Source organism: Lepidochelys olivacea, assembly GCF_965140295.1.
Source record: "Lepidochelys olivacea isolate rLepOli2 genome assembly, chromosome: 2".
Classification (NCBI taxonomy): Eukaryota; Metazoa; Chordata; order Testudines; family Cheloniidae; genus Lepidochelys; species Lepidochelys olivacea.
In genome coordinates, this window is record NC_140412.1 from 83,951,255 (window position 1) to 83,978,946 (window position 27,692).

General features: G+C 41.1%; 2 protein-coding genes across 4 annotated transcripts in view; both read left to right on the plus strand.

Annotated features, from left to right (window-relative positions):
* The window catches only part of ROCK1 (Rho associated coiled-coil containing protein kinase 1), a 182,088-nt gene extending 161,347 nt beyond the window's left edge, over positions 1–20,741 (plus strand). The window contains exons 29-34 of one of the 2 annotated variants that reach the window (XM_084620659.1): positions 6,875–6,963; positions 8,562–8,640; positions 8,734–8,995; positions 9,798–10,005; positions 18,140–18,196; positions 19,286–20,741. In XM_084620659.1, the coding sequence (XP_084476785.1) occupies positions 6,875–6,963; positions 8,562–8,640; positions 8,734–8,995; positions 9,798–10,005; positions 18,140–18,196; positions 19,286–19,289 (699 nt within the window). In that variant the 3' untranslated portion in view covers positions 19,290–20,741. The remainder of the gene's footprint in view (positions 1–6,874; positions 6,964–8,561; positions 8,641–8,733; positions 8,996–9,797; positions 10,006–18,139; positions 18,197–19,285) is intronic. The other variant, XM_084620660.1, reaches the window with a different exon arrangement.
* A 3,787-nt stretch (positions 20,742–24,528) lies between these two features.
* The window catches only part of USP14 (ubiquitin specific peptidase 14), a 35,946-nt gene continuing 32,782 nt past the window's right edge, over positions 24,529–27,692 (plus strand). For both annotated transcript variants that reach the window (XM_084619813.1, XM_084619814.1), the window contains exons 1-2: positions 24,529–24,694; positions 27,475–27,620. In XM_084619813.1, coding sequence (XP_084475939.1) covers positions 24,679–24,694; positions 27,475–27,620 — 162 coding nt within the window. In that variant the 5' untranslated portion in view covers positions 24,529–24,678. The remainder of the gene's footprint in view (positions 24,695–27,474; positions 27,621–27,692) is intronic.

Genomic DNA, 27,692 nt, shown 5'->3' on the forward strand with positions numbered 1-27,692 from the left:
TTAGCAAGTAATGTAGTTGTAGTCTTTGTGCCTGCCATAAATTTGCAGATATGTAGTGATGGATCCTGTCATAAAAAAAATGGGGTTTAAGAGATGTACTTCTTGCCCAACTGGTTTCAGAGGCCCTTACTTGGTGTTTGACTTGCTTGAGGGAAGGTCATGAGCCCACTAGATGCTCCTGCAAGCGCTTCACCCTATTGGCGAAGAAGGAGCATTAGAACTGGCTCCAGGTTATCCTTAGTCAAGCAGTTGTGACAACTAAATCTTGCACACTCAAGATTTCTGGAACTCTGTGTTCTTTACAGGTCTCCAAGAGGCCTTCAACTACTAATCTTTCTCCAGGAGCAAAAAGGCCTAGCCAGACCACTATTCAGGAGTTGACCCCTAGGGACACCTTCCTGCAAGGAAGCACTCTTGGATCTGCTTTTGACTATACCCTCAGATCTTTATCTATGGGTTGACTGCTCTCCTCTTTCACACACTTTGGGAGACATCAAAAGCGTGCAGGAGATGTGGGGCTTGGACTGGAGCATAAAACAGTATCTCGGGTCTATCAGAATAGAGGATTGCGCAGATCAGGATCCCCAGCCCCCTACTGGTTGGATTTTTATCAGGGTTACTGGCATGTTTTCAAGATACAAGTATGAATAATGGGGCCTGTGGTGATGGCCCCCTTCACTTAGCCTCCAACCTATCTGTATATGGGGTGAGACAGGGGAGGTAACGATTTTCCAGCTGTTTTACAAGGATCCTTCTTCTTGGGGAAGCGTTAAAAAAGCTCTTCCTGTGCATCAGTGCTGAAAGCCTTGTACCCATTGCCGCTTCTGGACCCACTAGATCAGTCTCTCATGTGGATCACAGATAGCTGTCTTAAGATGAATTGGATGCAGCCATAGATAGCACTACTATGAATCCAGCTTTGGATCCCAGTGCCCAGACTTCTTCAGCCTCCCTATATAAGGATGTTGGGGCCTCTTTCACATCTTCTCCAGAGAACGGCTTCTGAGTGGTGGAGGGAATGGCTGTCACTCTCAACATACCTGCAGTGGCATTTCAGAAAATCGCACATCTGGCGAAAGGGCAAAAGTGACCTTTTCCATGTTGTATGGTTAATTGCAAACAGACATGGGTATTTGAATTAATCCGGCATCTGGGCCTGTTTCTGAAAAGGCTGATATAACTTAACAAGCCCCTCTTGAATGTTTCATGTTCTCCAGTACCCACCTCGCTCCAAATTCTCTCTTTGTGTCCATGGTTATGGAATGCCCTATGGGTAGCCGAGTTCATTCCACCCCATCAGACAAAGAGGGCAAGAAGCTAGACAGTATTGTTTGGAAAGGTCTTTTCATTGGTCATATTAAGCAGTCAGTGGCAAACTACTAATCTGTCATGTCCTGCTACCAGTACTTCTTGTGGGACAAGATGACTGTCTTCACCCAGACTTCACCCAAAGATTGGAGAAATTTAGACAAGGCCCAAATCACAGAAGGTTAATCAATTACAGATGTGCCCTGAGGGAATTCTTTGATTTGTCAGTTGCTGCTTCCAGGGAAGTCCCCTTGGCTAGTACAAACAGCACACATGGCTGAGAGAGAGAGTCTGATTTATCCTCCAAGTTTGAGCGCAGGTGGAGATTCTCCTATTCAAAGGGAAGCAAAATTATCCATCCTCTGAAGAGATACCATATCAGTAGGACCCTTAACAGGAGTAGCAGAAGAGAAATTATAGTTTTAAAGTGACAAAAAGGTGTTCTACCATTTACTTTTCTCCACCATCATCCCTGAGACCTCAAATTTGTTGGGGTGCCCAAAAGCCTAGAACCAGTCTTAACCATGTTTTCTGGTTCCCTTTCCCATTTGAAGACCACTTAGCATTCTTTCACACAACAAACTGCAAAATCACCATGGATATTTTTGGAATCCAATTATGCAAACCAGTTTCACTCCATATTATCTCCCCAAGGCCCATACTCATCCTTCTTCAGGGATCCTTCACACAGGCTCCTGTTGACCTGGCAGTGTGGCCTTCCTGAAGTTCAATGTGGTGTGTTCCTGCAGAGTCCAAAAGGAAAGGGTTTTACTCCAGGTATTTCCTGATGCCAAAGGAAGATTAAGAGTACTCGTGGCACCTTAGAGACTAACAAATTTATTTGAGCATAAGCTTTCGTGGGCGAGAGCCCACTTCATCGGATGCATGCAGTGGAAAATAGAGTAGGACGATTTTATATACATAGAGAACATGAAACAATGGGTATTATCATACACACTATAACGAGAGTGATCAGTTAAGGTGAGCTATTACCAGCAGGAGAGAAAAAAAAACCCTTTTATAGTGATAATCAAGGTGGGCCATTTCCAGCAGTTGACAAGAACGTGCGAGGAACAGTAAGGGGGAAAAATAAACATGGGGAAATAGTTTTACTTTCTGTAATGACACATCCACTCCCAGTCTTTATTCAAGCCAAATTTAATGGTGTCCAGTTTGCAAATTAATTCCAATTCAGCAGTCTCTCGTTGGAGTCTGTTTTTGAAGCTTTTTTTGTTGAAGAATTGCAACTTTTAGGTCTGCAATCGAGTGACCAAAGAGATTGAAGTGTTCTCCAACTGGTTTTTTAATGTTATAATTCTTGACGTCTGATTTGTGTCCGTTTATTCTTTTACGTAGAGACTGTCCCGTTTGGCCAATGTACATGGCAGTGGGGCATTGCTGGCGCATGATGGCAGATATCACATCGGTAGATGTGCAGGTGAACGAGCCTCTGATAGTGTGGTTGATGTGATTAGGCCCTATGATGGGGTCCCCTGAATAGATATGTGGACACAGTTGGCAATGGGCTTTGTTGCAAGGATAGGTTCCTGGGTTAGTGTTTTTGTTGTGGGGTGTGTGGTTGCTGGTGAGTATTTGCTTCAGGTTGGGGGGCTGTCTGTAAGCAAGGACTGGCCTGTCTCCCAAAATCTGCGAGAGTAATGGGTCGTCCTTCAGGATAGGTTGTAGATCCTTGATGATGCGTTGGAGAGGTTTTAGTTGGGGGCTGAAGGTGACGGCTAGTGGCGTTCTGTTACTTTCTTTGTTGGGCCTGTCTTGTAGTAGGTGACTTCTAGGTACTCTTCTGGCTCTGTCAGTCTGTTTTTTTATTTCAGCAGGTGGGTATTGTATTTGTAAGAATGCTTGATAGAGATCTTGTAGGTGTTTGTCTCTGTCTGAGGAGTTGGAGCAAATTCGGTTGTATCGTAGAGCTTGGATGTAGACAATGGGTCGTGTGGTGTGGTCTGGATGAAAGCTGGACGCATGTAGGTAAGTATAGCGGTCAGTAGGTTTCCGGTATAGGGTGGTGGCTGACATATTCTGGGTCTCAGGAAGTTGAATTCTTTCATCTGAAAATTCAGATATAGTACATTTTTCTTTGACTTCCATTATCTCTTCTATATCCTTTCAAGACTGGTTTAGTCTTTCAGTCTAACACACCTATTTTCACATTAGTATGAGGCCTTCTTATGGGAAGTGTCTGCACTTTTCTGTCAGACAAGACCACTATCAATACAAGGCCCTCCCTTTTGGTCTCCCTATAGCTCTTTGATTCTTCATGAAGTGTCTCTCTGCTGTGGCATCTGATCTGCGCAGATGATCATTCACCCTCTCCCCTTGTATCAATGACTGGCTGCTCAGGGTGTCAATACCAGGGGGTTCTCATAGGGTATGTCTATACAGCAACTAGACGCATGGCTGGCATGTGCCAGCTGACTTGGGCTCATGAGGCTCGGGCTGCGGAGATGTTTTACTGATGTGTAGATGTCTGGGCTCTGGTTAGAGCCCAGCCTCTAGAACCCTGCGAGGTGGGCCCGGGCCAGCTGCAGGTTTTTCTTTGCTGTGTAGACATATCCATAGAAGCTATGCAAACTACTTTAGGAGTTGGTTACCTCATCAACGAGAAGAAGTATTTCACTTCTACTCAATGAATTATTTCTAATAACTTCAGTCCCAGATTTGGTGTACAGAAAGGCATTTTCTCTCCAAAGACAGTGCAGGAATAATAGGGTGTTATTTTAAGTAATTAAAATAAATATAGGATGACCTCAGGAATGGTTAATTATTTAATCTTTTTCTTCTACGTAGGCTATTTTGTCTGCATTGAAGTTTTGAGAGAGAAACCAGTCTGTATCTTTTATAAATGTATTAAAATATTAAGCAAGTAGTTATTAAAACAAATATGTGATTAGAAAAAATGTCACTAGCTAATTTAACTTAGTTTTCTGAACTTAATTTACGGTAATATGATGCACTAGTCACATTATGTTATAATTGAAATATAATCAATACATCAGTGGTTCAGTTATCCGGCTTGCCTGTTACTAAGGTAAGTGGCAATGTCTCCATCTTTCTGGCAGTCTTGCACAGATATAAAATGGTTTCTAGAATCCCTTGCTTATAGCAGTTTTAAAATGACACTGGGTTAACTTAGAGATCTTACTATTTAGAGAACAGACTTAAGGGTGTATTGACTCCTTTAGGGAACAGTTAATGATGGGGAGGTGGGAAATTCAGCATACAGCCACTCACACTGAGTGTTAGAGTGATTCCACCATCCTCAAATTGCTGTACAGAAGGATTTTTGCACTGTCGTCTTAAAGTTTTTAGCTCACAGGATTGGACTTAATTCGGAACTAAGCTAATATTTGCCAGTATTTTTATCAATGAAGGCTTGTTACATATAGGCAGGGAAACCTCATCTCTTTTATCTTTCTCGGTTGTAGACTTCAGGTTTGGCTTAGCTGATGGTCAGTCTTTCACCTCTTCTTTGGATGGTCAGTCCATGGAAAAGAACAGGATACAATTTTGGATGTGGTGGTGGTTATGAGAGAGAGCCCCAACCCGTTCCTTCTGCATAGCTTGGGTCTGTTCTAGGGATCAGCATCCCTTTATTCCACCTCAGGGGATACCCTAATATCGTCAAAGGCCAATTAGATGTTACAGCCTGGTAGCCATAATTTAATGTGAGCCAGTGGCCTGGTATCTTGATCTTGAAGTCACATTGAAGATTCCAGGTTAGTGTGGATGTCTTGCAACAATTAGCTGATAATAGCAAACGGCTGCATCTTGAAAGCAGGCTGCAAGGAGGTGCCATGTGCTAAGGAGCTGGTAGGCAAACTTCCACTTAAGTCCAAGACATAAATGTCTTAATTGTATAAATATAATTTATGCCTTGTCAGCATTCACATATCCATTTTTTCCCACACATCTTCATGACAGTAAGTTAATTATGTTACTGGGGAAGTAGGTGCAGAATTTAGGGAAGTGAATGACCTTACCCTAACAACATTTTGACTAGAAGCCAGAAAGCTGCTTTGAGCATTTCTTAGTACTGCTAACTTCTATTAAACATTTGGCCGACTAAATTTACTCAGTTCTAAGTCCCAATGTGGCCTATGTTCCCTACAACAGGTATCTCAAAATCTACATGACACAGAGAACTGGAAGGATTACTCGTCCCAGCCAGTAATATTCTTCCTCAGGCTAATAGGCTTAATGGTCTCAGTAATTTACTGTGCTCCATTTGCATGGCTGAGAATGAGACATCTTTCCAACATTGGTTGGCAAGACACAATATCCCACATGGGAGACAAGTTCCTGTTGCTGACATTACCCAAAGACATGCTTCTTACTCCATTAGTGGAGTCAAAGAGACAAGGAACAATTTGTTCATCCTTTAGCTTCATGAATAGGGAATGTTTCAGATACTGCCAGTCTTTGGGCACTTGCTGCCAGTGCTTCAGAGTCCATGGCTACTGGAGTCTGGGAAGGAGCTCAACTCTAGAGTTGTGGGTGACTTACTGATCTCTCAAGTAGTTTCTTTCTTGTATTCAAGGACATGTAGTACGGTAGCCACTGACAATTTCATGGCCATGTGCTGTATCAATGAGCAAGGAAAGATCCACTCCTGACAACTTTGCAGGAGGACAGCGACCCTCTGGGTGTGTGGCTCTCCATCTGGCAGGGAAGGACAGTATCCTTGCAGAAAGCCTCACTCTTATCCAGGACAGGTGAAATTGCATAGTTTAGAGGCAAAGAGGGTATTAGCATTTTATTTACATAAGTCAAAAGGATATAAGTATTCACTTAAGCTTTCTCCAGTGGGGATAATCACAAGGGTCAGGTCATTGCAATTTGGCAGGTGTCCAAGTTGACAGACTCAGTATTAAGGAATGCTATAAACTGCCTAGAGTCCCTATCAGAGGAGCTTGGGGTCTATTCAACCAAGGCCAAGGCAACGTCTATGCTTTCTTAGGTATATCCCAGTAATTGAGATATGCAGAGCTGCTGTGTAAAGATCAGTCAGTACATTCCCAAAACACTGTTTGGTGGATGTGGCATCAAGATCTGATGCTCCATTTGGGAGAGCTATGTTACAGTCCCCATTTAAATAGGACTCCTCACCTGACCATTCTGGGGAGGATAAGCACCGCTTGCTAGACTCCAGGTAGTGGGAATATGCAGAGGCCCACTCCAAGAAGATATGAAAATGCTTACTAGTAACTGGAGTTTTCAAGATGAGTCTTTGCACATTCATGCTACTTCCTACCTTCCCCACTTCCTCAGATCCCTGTTACTACTAGGCTGTGGAATTAAATGTGGAAGTAACAGAAGTAGTTGAAAGCATTTTACTCCTTTCTATTGCCTCACCTTCAAAATGTTTGCAAGGAGGGAGTGCCTTGGAGCTTCCAGTAGTCACTGCTTCTAGAGATTTCAGCCAACCCAGTTGAACTACTAGCACGTCTCCCAATAGTGAGGTAGTGCAGAGGTTCATCCTGGAAAAACTCCAGTTATTGGTACTTAACTGTGTGTGTGTGTAACCTTTTTCCCTTTCCTTTTCTTTCAGTATGTTGTGGTAAGCAGTAAAAAGATTTTGTTCTATAATGATGAAAAGGACAAGGACCAGTCCAGTCCATCCATGGTACTAGATATCGAGTAAGTGATGCTACTGTTAATTTGAAATTTAAAAAAAAAGGCAGAAAAGCATTTTATGTACAGTGTAACTGACAAATTTGAAAACTCAGGATCAAGATACAGTAAATAACCTTGAGTTTGCTTTGGCCTTTTGAAGATGCGTGTTTATCTGTTCTACTTCAAGATATACAGAAGTATTTTGTTTCTAGTATTTTCAACATTTAGACTTCAGTGACCGTTTCTAGTGCAGCGGTGGTCAACTGATGGACTGTGGGCTAAATCTGGACTGCCAGATGCTTTTGAATGGACCGCAAAATCATTTTGTTTTATTATCATTGGTATTGTATTTGTATTATTTTCTCTGGAGTCTGTACCTTGACTATACCTTGATCAAGAAATTTGGACCTTGACAAAAAATAATTGACTACCCCTGTCCCAGAATCTTGTTTTGATAAAATACAAGGGAAACAAATTAACTACAGAAGAATATGATAATGGGATTAGCCATTGGCTGTATTCAGGGTGGTGCAGAGCCACATCATCCCAGGAAGAGCACAGGGACAGGGGAACACATGCACTACACCACATGTTTGTATGATGGCAGTATTCTCTCCTTTCTGTGGCCAGCCAGGTCTGTAGGGGAGGGGAACATGAAGCTATGGCCCTGACTTCCTGACCCTGCCAAACCCTTTTGGGATGACTTGTGCTCCCTGAGCTGCACTGAGGAAACAGTCCTTATGTTCCCTAAACAGAAGAACTGCAATTGTACATGGCCCTTGTCTGGGACACAAAGGTGAGGGAAAGGCTCCTTGATTCCAGAGCCTTGTGTCCCATCATCACCACACTACTTCCTCTTTCCTATATTTCTGGGCAAGGATCAGGTTTGATCTAGCCCAGTGTTCTCAACCTTTTTAGGTTGTCCACTCCTTATCTGAAGTCAAAAATTTTCACAACCACCTTACATTTAATATAAAAGAGTAAAAAATGGATAAAAGACAAAAGTCTGTGATTTTTATGTTGTGTGTTTTAGATGTTGACAGAATATACTTTGCTTTGAAGGGTAAGGAGGCATGAGGAGTGGGGCAAGTGAGATTTTCTTTGCTGTGGATTGTAATAAAATTTTCAGTGTCTCATAACGGTCCTGATTTTCTACATGACCGTGTTGGCATTCACAGCTGACTGATTGAGAAACACTAGTCTAGCCCAATATCAATAAATGCTTTGCACTTCCAATAGTCTTCCATCCAAGGTTATCAAAATGCTTTATAAACAATGAATTAGGCCTCATAATAATACTTTGAGGCTCTAAAACTCCCTTCCTGTCTTCGAAAGTGAATTTGCTATGCAGGATAATGTATACCTAATAAGGTGGTCCTCTTCCCATGTTACAACATATTTTGGTATTCCTTGTGTAGGAAGGATTAAACCGTGTGTATAAACATATTACTAAATCCATGTTACAGCCCTGACATCAGTGGGACAACTTGCATGGGAAAGGACTCTTCCCAAGAAGTTAGAGTGATAAGATTGAACCTCCAATCTATATCCAGAGCAGTTTATTAAAGAGATTTGATTTATACTCTGTTAACACTTTGAAAATCTTGTTTCTGTAATTTCAGTAAACTATTCCATGTCCGACCTGTAACCCAAGGAGATGTATATAGAGCAGAAACTGAGGAAATCCCTAAAATATTCCAGGTAACAGGAACCTAAATAATTTTTAAAATAAATACAATTTGTCTGTTATAAAAGTTTTTCCAATGTATCTTTTTTTATTATTATTTTGCTCAGATTCTGTATGCTAATGAGGGTGAATGCAGGAAAGATTTGGAAGCAGAATCAGCACAGACAATGGAGAAAATTAATTTTCTAAATCACAAAGGTCATGAATTTATTCCAACATTATACCACTTTCCAGCCAACTGTGAGGCCTGTGCCAAACCCCTCTGGCATGTCTTTAAGCCGCCCCCTGCCTTGGAGTGTCGAAAGTGCCATGTTAAGTGCCATAAAGATCACCTAGATAAAAAGGAGGAATTAATTGCTCCATGCAAAGGTAAGGAGCTGTATCTATTATGTTTTTTGTAGCTTGAAACGGTTATTCTGTGCATTTCTAGCTAAGTACTTCAAATTACCAGATGAAAACAAAAATAATTTATTAATGATAGGCTTAGAAAAATCTTTACTGGTAAGGCTAGTGTTAAAATAATGGGACAGTGAACACATTGCCATTGAAGAGGCAAACTGTACCCTGCCTCCACCTGCTGCATGAGGTCAGAGCATGATTCTAGAGGATTATATGCAGAGAGAGGCCGTAGGAGGGGAATACTAAGGAGCACCCATTGCTACATGGATCCTCCCATCATTCTCCGCACCTTCATAAAGGGACACATGGGGGCCATAGAGGATACGGCAGCATTAATTCTAGAGCAGCACCCTTGGAGAGAGACTTCATCTATCCCATGGGCTGAAGGGGAGCATTCCGCCTTTGTGCTCCCACAGAGCAGTACACATCCCTGTACTGTGGGTGTGTGTTTCTCTTCAAAATTTGAGCCACAGAGCACTGATACAATTCTACCAGTTTTATTAAGACTAAAATTGAAGTAAACCAGTCAATCTCCATAATATTAATTATATTAATATAGACAGACTTGCATAGTTTTATGTTTAATTTCTGTAATTTCCCCTGATATTTGTTATGTGTTTTACAAATATATAACCCATTTAAATAAAAATTTGTTAGGTATGCAGATTCCAGCATTATCCTAGCAGCATGATTATCATAACACCATAAACATTATATTGATGATTATTCCTAGTTTTTCACTGAACAGTCCTATTTCTTCTCCTATGTATAGTGAGTTATGATGTAACTACAGCAAGAGATATGCTATTGTTGGCATCCTGTCAGGATGAACAGAAGAAATGGGTCACGCATTTAGTAAAGAAGATCCCCAAGACACCCCCATCCAGTTTCATTCGTGCTTCCCCTAGAACTCTGTCTGCAAGATCCTCCGCAAATCAGTCTTTCCGAAAAGTTGTTAAAAATGCTTCTGGAAAAACTAGGTGAGAAATTAACCATAAAATTTCCAGCTCCTTTTAATGCAAAAATGTCTGTGCCATGTCTGTGTATCAAACATGGGAGCTTTGTTACTAATTCTGCAGTTAAAGTTGTGCTGAACTTTTCACTTACAGCAGAATTAAAATTCCTTTGTTTCACAGTTTCATGATTGAAAATAGTCTTCGGGAAAATGAGGTACAAATCATTCAATTTTGAAATTTAGCTCTGAGAATCTCATCTTTCTATTTTGAGTGATTGTCCATATGCATATTCCACTAATGGTGTGCGTGTACCCCTGCACTTGAGTTCAGAGCCTTTTGGCCAGCATATCTGTACAGTGTACATGCACCCTGCAGCTCCTCATGTTCCTCAGTGAGGGCATAAGAGGTGGAGAACACCATCTGCCATCAGTTTCTCTCAGTCACCTCTTGGTATCGAGACAGAGCAATTGTTGTCCATCCCTCTGTATTCCAGTTTAGTAGTGTATTCATATTTATAGTTAGTTATAGCTAGTATACTTTTTTAAATTAAAGAGACTGTTCCTGAGGTGGCCACCTCAGGACCTCCAAGGTTTAACTACTGCCCCTCTTCTGAGGGAGCTATGCCCACCAATAATGAGCATGTTAAAGGCCTCTACTGTCTCAGAGAATCACACATTCCTGGAAAATATAAAAATTGCAAATTATTCACATCCCAGGCCTGTAAGAACGGGGAGGCAATATTTCAGATTTTTCTGTTCTAGATCCATACAGCTGACATCAAATCCAGGCTGACCAACCCCCCAGTACTCTCTCCTCTGAAAAGTGCACGTGCGGGCTTCTTACCCCACACAGATGGTCATTCTTCATGACCTGTAAGTTGATAAAAATGGAAAAGAGGCCTGCTAAAGAAAAAAAATCAGAGCACAGGAAACTCTAATGGCAGATCCTCCTCTAAGAGTTGGGCAAAGAGGAGCTCTCCTCCCCTGCATAATGTATCTGAAGTTTCATGGCTCCACATGGCACCTGTAGAAGCTCGATGAGTCTCAATCCTGGAGAATCTCTCAGGTCGGCACTGCCAAGATCCCCACGAACAAGGGATGGCACCAATCTTTGATTTACTACCTTAAAAAGCTAAAGTACACCACATTTGTAATATGACTGTAAATTTAAATTGTACTGCTTTGGCGGACAATTAGTTGAACCCAGGATACAAGGCTTGTATCCAGTTCCTTAGCTTATTTTCTAGCAAAGTTAATCACAGATGTTGGTATTGGCAAATGTGGATTTTTTGAAAATTGACAGTAATATATATATTCTTTATGAACACCTTTATTAGAAAGAACCTTCTTTGAAGACACCATACATACATAATTCCCATGCTTGCATCTCAAGCCCCTGCAAAAGAGCTCTTTGTGACTTCCCTAGCTCATAGATTCTTTACCTATTGAGGCAGTCACCATTAGCACAAACTCTTCCCCATGCACAGTTCCAATTGATCAGCTCACTCCAGAACCTTCTTAGTCAGCTCCTTTCTGAATGCAGTCAGTAATTGAGCTCTTCATGTAAGCTGCATGCCACTGCTACTCCAGCTCTTTTTTAGAACATTCTTTATTTTAGATGCTCCACTGGATCCTTCATTGTTCTTGCTCTTTTTCATTCTAATTCATTACTTTTAGTTGGTGCTGAGCCTTTGGACTCAGATTTGAATAGCAGCTTCCTTGGAAACCATGGTTGTTTCCAAGATAATTTACATCTGGGGTTTGAGGCTGCTACTTCATTTTTCTGTCTGTCAAAGCTTAAAGCAATTGTCTTCTACAAAGTCTTAATTTGCCTGTGCCACGTTAGAACAGTAGCTTTATCTTTAACACATCTGTCTGTCAGGAATGAGGACATCTCCTTCGCTCAATTAATTTGTTAGTATGGGTAGTTTGTTGATCATGTTTCTCCTTATATATTGCTCTCTTTCAGGGGTTTATCTGTGAAGGCTACTTCCATCATTCCCTCACCACATAGCACTTGAGGTGTACCTGGCAATGTTTTCTGGGTGACATATGCCTGTTCCAGGGATCTTCTGTCACCAGATTCCTAAAGTCTATAAAACTATTCCTAGCCGGAGTTAAGAAATTTCCTCCACTTAAGGGTCAAGGATTGCTTTGGGGGTTAGATGCGTTATGTATTTGACCACTCTATTATAGATTTATAGATATTAAGGTCAGAAGGGACCATTATGGTCATCTAGTCTGACCTCCTGCACAATGCAGGGCACAGAATCTCACCCACCCACTCCTGCAATAAACCTCTCACCTATGTCTGAGCTATTGAAGTCCTCAAATCATGGTTTAAAGACTTCAAGGTGGCAGAGGGGCATTGCTGGCACATGATGGCATATATCACATTGGTGGATGTGCAGGTGATATATGCCAATGTGATATATGCCATCATGTGCCAGCAATGCCCCTCTGCCATGTACATTGGTCAAACTGGACAGTCTCTACGTAAAAGAATAAATGGACACAAATCAGATGTCAAGAATTATAACATTCATAAACCAGTCGGAGAACACTTCAATCTCTCTGGTCACGCGATTACAGACATGAAAGTTGCAATTCTTCAACAAAAAAAATTCAAATCCAGACTCCAGCGAGAAACTGTTGAATTGGAATTCATTTGCAAATTGGATACAATTAACTTAGGCTTGAATAGAGACTGGGAGTGGCTAAGTCATTATGCAAGGTAACCTATTTCCCCTTGTTTTTTCCTAACCCCCCCCACTCAGACGTTCTTGTTAAACCCTGGATTTGTGCTGGAAATGGGCCACCTTGATTATCATACACATTGTAAGGAGAGTGATCACTTTAGATAAGCTATTGCCAGCAGGAGAGTGGGGTGGGGGAGGTATTTTTTCATGCTTTGTGTGTATAAAAGATCTTCTACACTTTCCACAGTATGCATCTGATGAAGTGAGCTGTAGCTCATTTATGCTCAAATAAATTGGTTAGTCTCTAAGGTGCCACAAGTACTCCTTTTCTTTTTACCTCTGCCTAGACTCAGCAACAGCATGTAGTGGAAGTAATCTTAAGTATACTACCTCTGCCTCAAAACCCCAGCAACGGGCAGGAGGGGCACATTGACGTATCTACCTCAACACATTGGCACCACACAGAAGAGGCACTCCAATGCTTTGTCATCTCTACCTCAACGCTGGTGCCATACAAGAGAGGCATCCTGGTTCACTGGTTTCAGATGAAGAAGTGCATCTGCCTCAGAATAATCACACTGATGTGATGAAGCAGTTTGGTGCATCTGCCTCCACCTTCTTGCACAACTACTTTGATACACTAGTGCTTTGACCTCTCTGTGTTGGCACCATGAATCTGATGTGCCTTGCTGCCAAGGGGACATGGAGTTGCATATGTGCACTGCTGTCACAGAGATGGTGTGTCTCATTGAATCAGAGCTGTAGAGATGAGATATTCCGGAGTTGTAGCACTATAGCCATAGCATCTCGAAATTAGGTGACCTAGTGCCTAGCCATTGGCATTCAAGCACCATGAAAGTGAGGTGCAGCAGTGCTGGGCATCACTGCAAGAAGGATTTGATGCCCCTCTTATCTCTAGATGCCAAGTTTCTGTCCAGGTTCTCCTGGTACTCAGGGAAGGGAAGTTGTTTTGTTGCATCAGCAATAACTTGGGACCTTTAGTGTTCTGATGTGGGGTGACACTTCGGAGCATTTATACTTCTTTCTCACTTTTCCTTTGCCCCTGAGGTACAAACTCTTCATAAGGCAGAGTGTTATGATGATGCTTGCCAGATCAATTTTGATTCTGCATCATGTTTCTGTTAGCTCACAATCCAGAACATTGAACTTTTCCACCATTCAATATTAAGAACTGCTCAGAACCTGGGCATAACACCCGTGGGGAGAGGCTTGAATAATCCCACTGACAATACCTTCTCTAATGGCCTGTGTTGGAACATGAACTAAGCAGCTCAACACATTAGTGTGTGGCTTAGGATCTGTTGTTGGACTTCACCAGCTAGGTTATTCATAGATTATAAGGTCAGAAGGGGCCAAGTATTGCATTAACCATTTTGGCCACAGCATTGCATGTTCAGCTGATTATCCACCATGATTCCAAGTCTTTTTTTTTTTTTTTTTCCCCTCACCGTCACTGCTTCCCAAAATAGTGTCTCTCGTCTTGTAAGCATGGCCTGTGTTCTGTGTTCCGAGATATATGACCTTACATTTATCCATATTGAAATGCACGTTATTTGCTTGCACCCAGTTTACCAAACAATCCAGATTATGCTGTATGTTTCCTTCAAGGACATGGATTAAAAAAAAAATTGTTAGATATCATAGAGCCAACAACCAGTCACTGCAGGACCCCACTAGAAACACACACACTCAATGACTCCCATTCACATTTTGAGACCTATCAGATAGATAATTTTTAATCTATTTAATGTGTCATGTTGATTTCATATCATTCTAGTTTCTTAATCAAAATGTTGTATACCACCAAGTCAAATGCCTTACACAAGTCTTAAGTATATTACATCAACTCTATTACCTTTATCAATAAAATATGTAATCTCATCTAAAAAAGATATCAAAATAGATTGACAGGATTTAATTTCCATAAACTAGTGTTGATTGGCATTAATTGCCCACCTTTAATTCTTTATTGAATCCCTTGTCACCCGTTCTGTTGTTTTGCTCAAGACTGATGTCAGGCTGGGACAGCCTATAATTACCCATGTCATACCATTTGCCCTTTTAAAATATTAGCATAATTTTAGTTTTCTTCCAGATCTCTGGAACTTCCCCAGTGCTCCAAGACTTGTTGAAAATCAAGATTAATGGTAGAGACAGCTTCTCTTAAAACGCTTTTGAATGCAAGTTATCTGGACTGCTGATTTTAAAATATTAAGCTTTCATAGCTGCTATTTGACTTCTCTTTAGTTGGAATGGAAAGTATTTTATCATCATCCTCATATGATATGAATGGATCATCTGGCTTTTTCCCAAATACAGAACAGAAATATTTATTGAAAACTTCTGCATTTTCTTCACTGTTGACAGTTCTACCATCTAGTAATGGACCAATGCCATTGTTAAACATTTCCCCCCACAATATACTTTAAAAACCCTTATTGTTCTTAACTCACTGGCCACAGATTTCTGCTTGTGTCCTCCGCCTTCTGCCATTGCAGTGGCTGTGAGCTTTAGTGCAACATTCCTGGAATTAGTGCCGCTCATGTTGAAAGTCATTTCCCCAGATGAGATAGTCTTGAGGATCACTGTTGAATATGTTAACATATACAAGTATAATTCACTGATGTTCTTGTCAGTCTAGGATTTGACCACCTGAACAAAGACGTTTAGTTCGCTTTGTATCTCTCAGATTGCTTTGTTCTGCTTTTCTGACAGCAGCTGAGCTGTCCCAGAAGGAACTACTTTGGGGAGTGAACGCCACAGGCACTCTCACCTACAGGAGGAGCTCAAGAATTCTTTCCAAGCTGGACATCAGCAGTTCCATATAGCCAGCTAAGATGGCTGTGTTCTTTTTACACTCCAAATTTTAAGGCGTTTTACTCTAGATACTGTTGGTTTTTTGTTTGTTTGTTTGTTTTTTAAACACTCCTGGTTTAAATTTCTTCCTAGTGCAAGCTGCCTTACCTTTTCCCGTGTTCTGATTAATTGATGATGTGGGATCCATATTAGATTTGCCTTGGAGCAAACACACCTGCCAGGTCATGGGGCATAGACATTTATCTAAAGTGCCAGCCTACTGAGCTTCCATTTAAAGATGACACAGCAGTGGGATTTCTCCATCCCTACTGATATACAAGTTGTGAAGCAAGGGCTCTGTGGAGCAGGTGTTTCCCCACTAAGTGTAGCAATATCATCCAGCTCCTACTTTGTCAAGGCAGAAGTGCTCTGTTGAACCTCAGCTTACTTAGCAGTACCTTTCTGCTTGTTTATTATGAAACATTCCTTGACATCCTTCTCTTATAGTAGGAATCCTATCTATATGGCATATTTTCAAGAATGGAAATAATTGTACTGTAATCATGGCCTGCTCATAAGTTCCTGGTGTGCTGTGGTTCACCACTATCATGCCAGGTGTACCAGTCCTACGTAAGCACTTGATCTTAGCCACCTCTGCCCAGGGAGCTGAGCCACTTCTTCTGCAACCTCTCTGGCTAGCTCCAATTTTGCAACAGTGATTGTTCCTTCCAGTACTTAAGGTTTCTTCTTTCAAAGAGCTATCCCAGTCTCCCTTTCATATATGTAGGTCACAAACTGGCCTTGGTACAATGAACCCTGCATTTGTTCCTTAAAACGTGGGAATGCCTACTGGCAAAATGTTAGAGGGTATAGCCAAAATCACTGTCTGATTCCCCTGTTCTTATCTCCAGTTATTGAAGTCTGCTTGCTTATACTTTGAATCTGTGGTTTGGTCCAGAGACATGTAGGTCATCCTTAGGAAATGCTTATCCCCATTGCCTGTCAGATGCCAGCCTTTGAAACACCTTATTGACTTTGTGTTGGAATAGCAGATCCAGAAAATCCAGATTGGTGGCCTCATTCCATCTATTTATTCTTGCAGTCCACTCAAAATGGTTGATATGATTGGCCAGACCTCTGCCATCCCTGTTGTACGCTCCAAGCATGAATATGAGCAGTGGTGGTTCTACACCTCTATTATCGTGTCTGTTTTTCTTCTCAGATATAGCAAAGACTTGAATTGTCAGGGTTACTCACTTCCAGTGCCAAGTAGCTGTCTGACACCTTTCTCACTCCTAACTTCTGCCTACCAAATTAACCATTTGAGCTCTCCGTCATACCACTGGGAATGTAATGGGATCCCACCTGTATCACTTGGATAATCATTGCCCCTTCATGAGGTCTGGAGAACTGCCCTACACTCAGTAGTGTTCAAAGTGCATGCCTCAACAAGCCCTAGATGCTTCAACTATTAAGGCTGTCGCACTTGGTGGGTCCTAAATCGCACTCCAACTGCTGAAACAACTACCCTTTTCCCAGTACAACCCAGACACCCTGCCTTTGACCCAATCTAACAAAAGTCCTGATCCAGTGGAAAGACTCCCATTGACTTCAATAGGTTTGGATTAGGCCTTAAGTGTCCTTCCATCTGACATAAAACATTCCACTTCTGGTGACCTCTAATTCTCCTCATCAAAAAAAGAACCCACTGCTGATTTAAGATTGTTCAGCTGATTCTTAACATTACTTTGTAATTCTGCTTCTTTTAAGATATCTTCACACACGATTCTTGGTTTCCTACTCACTTGACCTTAGATTTGGGGATTCTATTTTAAATTGGTGTGTTGCTTTCAAAGCTTTTGTATGTCCATCTTTGAAATGATCTTCATATAGTGAATGCTGGAGAAGTCACATTTGTAGTTGTAGACGTTTGTAAGGGAGCTTTTGCATGACCTAAACATAAGGAAAGGTACCGCTAAAAAGGAAGGAGCATTATTCGATATCTCTCTGAAACATATCTCAGATTTCTTCTAAATGATGAATTAAGGAAAAAGGGGAATAATTTGACATACTGCATGTATGTATCTTATAACAAAATGTATTGTTGATCATTTGAAATATACAAAACAAAAATAACCATCTTCTGTCTCTATTTCTGGTTCTACTTAGTTCAAGGCTCACTTAAGACAAGAGCTTCATTTTTTGCCATAGTGCCACATTAGATCAAACAGTTCTGCTACTCAGCTCTATTATAGTTGTCAGCCCCCTTGTTGGATTCTCTTGTGTTGGAAGAACAGTCAGATTCTTCACTCAGATCATGCATCCTTGAATCTAGCTACTAGGCTTCTGAGTTTTTCATTTCAAGATCTGAACATTGCCTAGGCATTCTTACAGATTATTTAGGGAAGATAGAAACTTTCCATTCAAACTCTTCAATAATAATGGAAAGAAATTTTCTGAGAAGTGGAAGACCAGCTCACTGAATCCTTTTCGCTCTCTTTTAATAGAGATTTTGGCTTGTGTCTTGTTTTTTAACCAGCATAGGCATACAGTTCACTTTTTTAGATGCTCATATAGAGTGTATACACAGCACTCAGTGCATCTGAAATTTTTCTTGAAATGTTCATTTCTACATTTCAATAGGTCAAAAGATTGTGGATCTATGGGGGAAAGTACCCTTTCAGAAAACTCCAGTTACTGGTGAGTAACCTTCCCTTTTAGTCCCATTGACACCTTTGTGTCATGTAACAATCATAAAAAATCTGGTAAAGAGTCATCGTGTTCCAGCACCGAACCAGGAATTTTATTAGAAAAAAAGGAAAACAGAATTGTCCCTCAAGCTAATTTTCTAAAGTATCTGTTTTTCTCTCTTTCTACTTCATTGTAGATCTTTTGCCCAAACCTTCTTTTGCATCTCTACCACGGTTGTAAAGAAACAGATGCATGCTCTCACAATTTAGGATCTGAATTTTACTAATACAATATGTGCCAGGATGATGGGAGTTAAACCTTTAATGGCAATATATTCTTCTCAGACTTACTCTGAATATTTTGGTGGAGGTGTACTTAATATCAGCAAAGAAATCTGCCCTGAGCAATCTCATTTCATTGTGTCTCAGGATAAATACAGATATACTTTATTTGAAGAACATAACTTACAGCATACTTTGCATTTTAATGGTCACATACTGTAAGGACTGGTTCCTCAGAGGTTCTTGTCAACTGCTGGAAATGGCCCATCTTGATTATCACTACAAAGGGCTTTTTTCCCCCTTCTCTCCTGCTGGTAATAGCTCACCTTAAGTGATCACTCTCGTTACAGTGTGTATGGTAACACCCATTGTTTCATGTTCTCTGTGTATATGAATCTCCCCTCTGTATTTTTCACTGAATGCATCCGATGAAGTGAGCTGTAGCTCACGAAAGCTTATGCTCAAATAAATTTGTTAGTCTCTAAGGTGCCACAAGTCCTCCTTTTCTTTTTGTAGATACAGACTAACACAGCTGCTACTCTGAAACCTGTCATTGTTCTCATATAAAATGATACTGTGAATGAATTTTCATTGAATAGATCAGGAAATATATTTACTTTTAATTTTATGTGAGGTTTGTGTTATTTAAATTTACAGTTATGCAAGTGTGCCTTTAGTGTTATGCTGTTATAAATTGAAAAAAAGTTATAAAACGTTGCTATGTAGAACACGTTTTTTCATTTAAACTTTTGGTTAACATGAACGAAGAGTGTTCCTGTGATTTCTTCATTAATTGCAATATTTTTTTTTCTTCCAGCTAACCACATGTACAATACTTTATGGAATCTCATGGGATGCAGTCTGAGAAACTGGGCTTCTTTAACCACACAGAGCAGTGTAGACAGGCTGCTGTTCCTTTCAACACAACTATCACAGGCTTCAGGGTTAAGATTGCTGTTACTCTCTCCTCCTTGCTTTGGCACAAAAAGCACACTGAGGGTGTTTTATTGCGGGTTTGCCTAAAGGTAGATTAGATTAATTATTACTATGTAATGCAAGTTAAAGCAAATAACGCTTAGCTAGGTGTATGAAAAAGGTGCTGCCTTTTTGGATTTATAAGAAAATGCCTGTCAATCATGATGAAATGCAATCAACTTTCCTCATATCAATGAGAGAAAAGGACTGTATTCCCTTTGGAGAGGATATTTATATCAAAATCAGTACACAAACCTGAGCAGAGAAGGAAGATATCTCAAAATGAGAAGAACTGAAATTTCTTTGAAGACTCTGAGTTGTGCTCTTGAACACTGCAGAAGTAGCTTAAAAATGAAGCCGTATACTCACTTGAACTTCAGTGCCTTCACTGCAGAGCTCTTAACAGCGTTAATGCTAATCACCCATAATAGAGTGGATCAAAGTGTTAAACACTTTTCATTATGCTTTACAAATACTGATTCAGAAAGTGTGTAAAGGGATGGGGACAACAAGCATTTAATCTATGCATTTTTGCCAAGCCATACTGAATTATTTTACTATTAGAGGCATTAGAAACTAACTACAAAAGAACCAAGTCTGGAAGCATATTTCGGGGGTACATGATTTCTGTAATTGTATAACATATTGCCTTACCGTTTTAAGTGATAACGTACATTAAGTTAATAGACATTTAAGAAATGTATGCACTGTTTGAAATATAAATTATTCTTAGAACACTTTTAATGGGTGTTGCATTGCCCTTTTAGTGCCTTATTTTGAGATAATTGTATTATTGCCATGTCAATAAGCGTAGAAATCTCAAAAACCTGTTCTGCATCAGTAGTTTTTACTGAACTTTAATTGGTTTAAAGTATTGTAGATGCTAGATGCATTTCCTAAATTGAATACAATCTTTGAATGAAAACTCCTGTTACAAAGAAAGAATTCTTATTCATAAGACAAGAGATTTCCAGAAAATGCAAAAAGCATGTAACAGAGAAACAACAATACACCCATGAAACTTTTAAAACTCCAGATATTTCAGGAATTAAAGTATAAATGTTGTTAAACTCTTGCTTTGTAGCAGGGATACATTCATGGTATGGACAGTATGGTTTTATTTTTATTTTTTTAACCAAATACCTCCTCAGTAATTTATAATGGCTTTGCAGTTGTGTATTAAATAAGAAGCACTGGAAAACTGATTCGTCCTCAGGACGATTTGCATGTTTCAAGTGGTATTGAAAGCCGCACTGATGGATATGTAATAATAAACATATCTGTTATTAATATGGTAATGACTCTGTGCTCATTCAATGAGAAATAAAAGTAATTTATGGAAGGACCCTTTTGAAAATGACTGGTATAGTGTTTTTGCCTGACTAAAGTGCACATTTCTTTGAGCGCCTAAAAAATTTGCTATGAAGTATGACGAGTATGTCAAAACATGATTTCAGTTTCTCTTAGTTTAAAAATGGTTGCATCTGTTTAATTTGCTGCAAGAAGTTGGTACAGTGTATATTTGTAACAGTGTTTATGCGACTGAAGACTTTATTGGTTTGCTACATGAACAAGTAAATACCATAGTAAAACATTCTTGATTTTCAGCTGAAGAAATCTTGAGTTGTAACAGTGGTAAATAGATTTCAAGAACTGTTTCTGGTAACCTAATAATTACTTAATACTTTGTTGTTAAAAAACAAAAAAAATCTTTAACTATGTTTTCGGTTATAATTGTAGCATGACTAATAGTAAAATTCTGCTAAACTTTATTATTAGTGTGTATGTGTTGCAGTAGCATCTAGGGTCACCAGTCAAAGATCAGGAGCCCATTGTGCTAGCCACTATACAAACATTCAGAAAAAGCTAGTCCCTGCCTTAAAGAGCTACAGATGAGGTTATGGCAACTCAGTGGGTGGACTGGACTCTCATTAATCTTACATACCTCTGATGCCTCTTTTATTTTGAAGAGCCATACAATAATTAACAACACAGCATCCCTACTCCAAGTAGTTTACAGTCTAATTCAACCCCCTCGATACAAGCCACGAGAAACAATTTAGAAGGTGGTGGTAAGAAGTTGGTGTGGAAGCTTAGCACTGGGAAGTTTCACAAAAAGAATGTATTTTAACTAGTGATACATGATTAACAGATGAGAAGTGAGATAATGCTTCAAGAGTAAAGAGAAGATGGTATTGAAACTGAGAATGAGGTGAAACTAAGGGAGCAGCTGGAAGAAAATTGGGAAACGGAAAAAAAAAATCAAAAACAAGACACCGTCATTCAATTCTCCCCTGAAATAGATTTATCCATGTCTATAATTGGCTTAAATCAGAAAAATACACTTGAAACTTTTTTTAAATAAGGGGTTTATTTAGTTAGAACTTGCATGCATGTATGCACAAACAAATCCAAACCTACCCCTCTTCTCCCACTCAACCCCCACCGTCACAAAGTAAAGTAAACTGATCAAATTTAGATTATCTTGCTTCAGAAATGCACATCATAAAAGGTATTTGATGAAATTTGACTGACAGGACAGGCATTTCCTCCCTCTTTGGGGCCTATGGGGTCAGATAAATCTGGAGAGCTGGGTTATTTTTCGTGTTGGTTTCCCAATTCCATTGTGTAGGACTGAATTTTTGTACTTGGAGAGTTAGAACCCTGCTGCTGAATCATACCTCATTGCAAGAACAATGTCATACCCCACTCAGAGTACAAGTGTGTTGAAGGCCTGAAAAAGATACATAACATAATGTTAAAGGTAGGGAGTGACTTGGAAAACAGGGTATGATTGTGAAGCAACGGATAGGCTTCATAGAATGCTTAACCACTATAAAAATGTTAATATGTGCCTGCACTAAAATGCTACATTTCTTTTTATTCTGGTTTTACTTGGAGAAGAAGAAAAAGATCTAATGAAGTGTAAATTTACTTTGATTTGTATGTCTGGGGTATGTTCCAACCAAATAAAGTCTAGATGTGCAAATTACAATTTATGTGCTGGTATGTAGACATTGGTAATTGTTTACTGTGTGCTGTATATATTCAAGTACTTTGAATGACATACCCGGACAAATATTTTCACTCTCAAAAAATCTTGACTTTGACTCTACAATGTGTGAGCTATCATTAAATATTTAGTAAACATCAACTGTACCATTATGGAAGAAGGCATGAAACTCTATTTATTACTGCTGTATCTTTTTACCTGTTCATACCATCTTAAGGCAACTCAAATACTTTTGATGCCATTAAAGTTCCATTATCCTATAAGGATATTTTATCCATATGAATTTTAATACAGTGCAAAGAGTAAATATGAGATCTGAACATTTCAGAACTACAGTTAGGGGATGGTATAAATAAACATAGCTCCACCGCTGTCGGTGGAGCTACCCTGATATATACCTGTTGAGATTCTGAAGAGACCAGTTACCAGACTCATTCTGACCAATAATGGGCAGGTTTTCATTGTGGACTCTAGCTCCTTTCTCCCCTCATCCTATGTCCTCTCGCTGCAGAAGGCAGCACGTGGTGCCTTAGCAGGAGTAGGATGCCGTGACCAGTTCCATGTCTTCATGAACCTCTCCCTCTTCAAATCATCCTGGTCCCTGATGAAGGAAGCAGAAAAAGAAACCTCATTTATGGGTAAACTGGAGCAAAACCACCTTAATGGAAGGACCGATATCTCCAAGGAATGGGAGGAGTGCTAAAGAAATTCCTATGGACCTAACAGCAACAAACTAAGATGTAGAAGCACGTGCCTCAAAAAACTACTTAGCCCTGGTGGTCTCTGCCATCCAGAAGGATAAGTGAATGGCAGAAGAGACGTTCTTTTACAAGAATCCCCCTGTCAACGAATCTATGGTCTTCAGCATCCCTCTGTGGCAAGGAACCATTTGGTTCCCTTATCAACACACAGGAAATATTCAGATACATGTTACTTCAGTGGTTAGAAAAAAGTGACTCTTAGAACACTGCTTGTGATCAGCTGCAGGTCAATGCCATATCCCCAGTAAGAAAGGGATTAACTGTCTCTTCTCCCTTTGCAGAAGTGCTCAGGAGAGGAGCTAAAACGAAGACAGCTGGAGACCCAGAAGCATGAGTATGGCTGGAAGCCAAGATCAGTGGAATGGAGACAACTGAGAGTTGGATAGAGGCCAGCAAGCACATTCTTTAGCGACAATATTGCATAGATGTTACTGAAGGCTAAGTTGCAGATCTGCTTGGAAACTGGGAAAAAAAAAAAGGAGGTGGGTAGGGCAGGGGCATTATTGAAATTTTATTTTGACCCTTTTCTCTTCCTACGCTTCTGAGCTTGTTAAATGACTGAAAATAAAGTGGGGGAGGAAGAAAATATTTTTAAAAAAAGCTTTAGGATATATTCTACCTTTATAATATAAGGCTTTCTTAAAACAATAAATGGGGGGTTCTTTTTCTCTGCCTTCTAGTGAAGGAAACCAGACAGCAAGTGTGAAAAAACGGGACAGGGGCTTGGGGCTGTGTGTGTGTGTGTGTAAAGAGGAACCCATATAAGAAAAAGGCCCAAAATCGGGACATCTGGTCACCCTACTGCTGGTTCTGAGCCTTTTCCATGCACTTGCTTTAGATTTTCAAGTTTTCCTCTGTAACTCTGCCCCCGGGAACTGTCCTTGGCCTTAGCAAGAGCGACTGCTGGGACTCCCATGCCATCGCTTGCTGCCAGCTGCTGCGGCTGTAAGGAAAAGGCTAAGAATCCCCCAAACGATCGAACCCCAGGAACGAAGAGCCCAGGAACCCGACCGCTCTTGGCAGGCCGGGAGGTGGCCCCCTGCCTGCAAGGTAGCAGCGCAGAGAAGTAAGCGGGGCGGGGGGAAACACGGTGATTTTTGAGCCGGCCTCGGGGACTGGGCTCGTGAAGGCGGAACGCGGCCACCGCGGCCCCATCGACAGTGCGCGCGCAGCCACCCGCAGCGGCGCGCGAGTTCGGGGGGGGGCGTGGCGGCTCCCAAGCCACAGGCAGGCGCCGGGCGCCGCAGCGGGGAGCACGACCACGTGACGGGAAGCCCCGGCGCCTCTTCCGGAGCTGCGCGCGCCGCTTCCCCCACCGTTTCCGGCGCCTGGGTTCCGCTTGCGGCGTCATCGTGAGGGGCCGGTTTGAATGAGACCCTGAGGGTGGGACGCGCCGGAGCCGCTGCCCGCTGACTGACGCCTCCTCCCCGCTTCGGGACACGCCGCCCGCCCGCCGCCGCTATGCCGCTTTTCTCAGGTGAGCCGGGCCCCTCCCGCGCTGGCCGGCGTTGGGCCTCCCCCGGGTGCGCGCGCGGGCGCGCCTGGGGGGCTCGGGGTCTCCCGCCTTCGGGGCAGCACGGACCAGGCTCCCTAACGAGGGGGCGGCTGGTGGGCGGTGACCGGGCCGCCGGAGTTACCGAGCGACTGAACGGACGCAGCTCGGGCCCCGCGTGGGGCGCTCCCGCCTCTCCCCGGTGGGTCGTTGCTTCAGTTATTTAATAGCGCCGCGCAGCGCCAGGAAATGCCCCTAGGGCGGACCCCGGACAGGGGCGGCCCCCCACCCCCGTGGGACCCACTTGCTAGAACTTCTCGGCTCAGCGTGAGCCATTGTAGACAAGCAGCAGCTATCAGGCTTTGAGCCAGATGTGCCCCCACTTTATAGGAAACTCGTCTAATCACATGTCCCTGTTTTCCTGATGAGAGTATCGTGTAGGACAGTGTCAAAAATGCAAACAAATCATGTCTGCTGCATTCTGTAAACACCAGAGAGGAGTCTGATGTTATAGGTATTAGTTTTGTGCTCATCAACGTCTCCTGGAGGTTGGGGAGAGGGGCATGGTGTGCACTACAAAAGCAAGCACTGGAGCAATGAATGGTCTGCTGTGTCAGTGACTGTGTCCGCTGTGGGGGGGGCGGGGGGTGTATATACAGAGAATTTAAAAACCTTTGATACTGATTTTACCTATTTGTCTAAACACACTGGTGTTCACCAAAACAAGAAATAATTGTACACTCGCTCTTCCTAATGTAGGCCCATCAGCCTGTACTTTTTTTTTTTTAGCTGCACTGTATTCTAGCTAATGCTAGAGAAGTTGCAATTTAGCACAATTGCCTCTCATCCTACCCACCCCTGTTTCCACTAAGAAAAGTTACTGGCAAAAGCTTTAACAGCTGGAAACTTCCACTCTCTGGTGGCTCTCTTCAGGGAGTTGTTGCTGGTGTGTGTGCATTTCACAGTTCAGCCTTCCCAGGCCTGTCAGAACATTTCAGTGCTTGGCCAATGAACTTAAAATGGCACTGTGAATTTATCTATCTCCCTGCAACCTGAACTGTGGTTTGCAAATTGGGGCCTTGTTTGGAGTTGGTGAATATGGCTTCTCAAACTCATTTAAACAATCCATTGTTTCTATTCTGCATGGCCAACGCATCATTACTACTCTCCCCGCAGCCCCCCAATGCTTTTTCAATAGATAGCCTGACTTCCGTTTTAGTTTGTATAATCTTTGCTTGAATTATTTTATTTCCTTATCAGCAGCACTGATATTAGGCACTAGCTAATGAGTTGTATGTTGGAAAATGCTGGACATTTCTATTATGATATGTAAACTCATGGAAAAACTTTGTACAGTGTATTTCTATGGATACTAAGTTTTTAAAGATAGTTGTGTCTGAGATTATAAGGTTTATTGTCTTTCAGTATAGTTAATGTTCAGATTGGATTCTCGTGCAATTGATTATTAGCATGGTTTACATAAGAGCTCTTTTTTTTTTGTACTCCAAAACCTTCTCTGTTTGAACAAATTGCAAAAATGATTGGAAACTGCCTCTTCAAGAATGAACACTCTGACTGTAATGCCCTGCTTAAGGCTACTTATTTGTCATGACAAACAAGTAGGAGAAGTCATGGTTTCATGGCAAAAAACAAATCACAAATGTAAAGAAAAATGCAGAAGGACAGGCAAATCATGCTCTTTTTACAGATTGTCTGTGTGGAAAAAATTGTTTAAAATCACCCCCTGGTCATTTTCCCATAGTCTGCTATCCTGGACCTATAGGATGACCTGACAGCAAGTGTGAAAAATTGGGACAGGGGATGCGGGGTAATAGGAGCCTATATAAGAAAAAGAACCAAAAATCGGGACATCTGGTCACCCCATATATAAATGATGGAAGATCCTTTATTAAATCACAGCTGCTTTATCGTATATTGAAAAACCCTAACTTGCTGGTTTGACAGGGACAAACATTGCCGTAACTGATAGCCAAAACAATTTAGCTATCATAAATTTGCCTGATAGTGTAGCCTCATTATAAGCTATGCTGTGTTTCAATGTTTTCAATGAAGCAGTAACATTTTGAAATAACTTTTAGAAATATATAACAGCATTTGATGTAACCCACTGGCTGAAGATTTGCAACACTGCTGGAAAACCATGCTTTTTCTCTGCTATGGGTCAGTGATAGATTAGTCTAGCAACAGTTGCTATGCCATGCATGGATTCCAGCTCTGCTGCTAAGGAGTCAATATATAATTGACTGGAGCTGCAGGACATTCCTATTATGTCCAACTACACTGAGCTAAAATCATTTTGTGACTGTACTGTACCAGCAGTAAGGCATTTAACAATGGTTGTGGTGTAACTGGGGCTAGATAGAGCAAAATAGTTTGGGTACATATTTGACGTGCAGTATGCATTTTCATGTAAATAACCTTTTCCACCAGAAGTATTAGTTTTGTTTTGGAAGAACATAGGGTTATCCCACACAGAATTATAACTGACCATAGATTGCGGGAATTAACTTTCTAATGACTTCTTAAGATTGGACAGAGAAATAGTTTTGCTTGGTTTTATTGTGAAAACATGAATCTTGAATAATTTTTTCAAACTTGTTGATCGCCAACCTGAAACTGAACATATGGTGGGGCGCCCAAGGTCAGTCTTTGGTAAAATATTATATACTCATAGTTAATTCTAGAAACTAAATAAGCTCATGTGGGAGAGAATGAGCCACATGTGTAATGCATTGTTTTTGCAGTGAACGTAAAATGGGGGAAAGAGAAATTTGATGGTGTAGAGTTGAATACTGATGAACCTCCAATGGTGTTCAAGGCTCAGCTTTTCGCATTGACTGGAGTTCAGCCAGACAGACAGAAAGTTGTGGTGAAAGGAGGAGCTCTAAAGGTAGAAATCACCAATAACTTCCTTTTATTTGTCTAATTCTGTTTAGTGTTTAATCAACAGTAAGAATATATG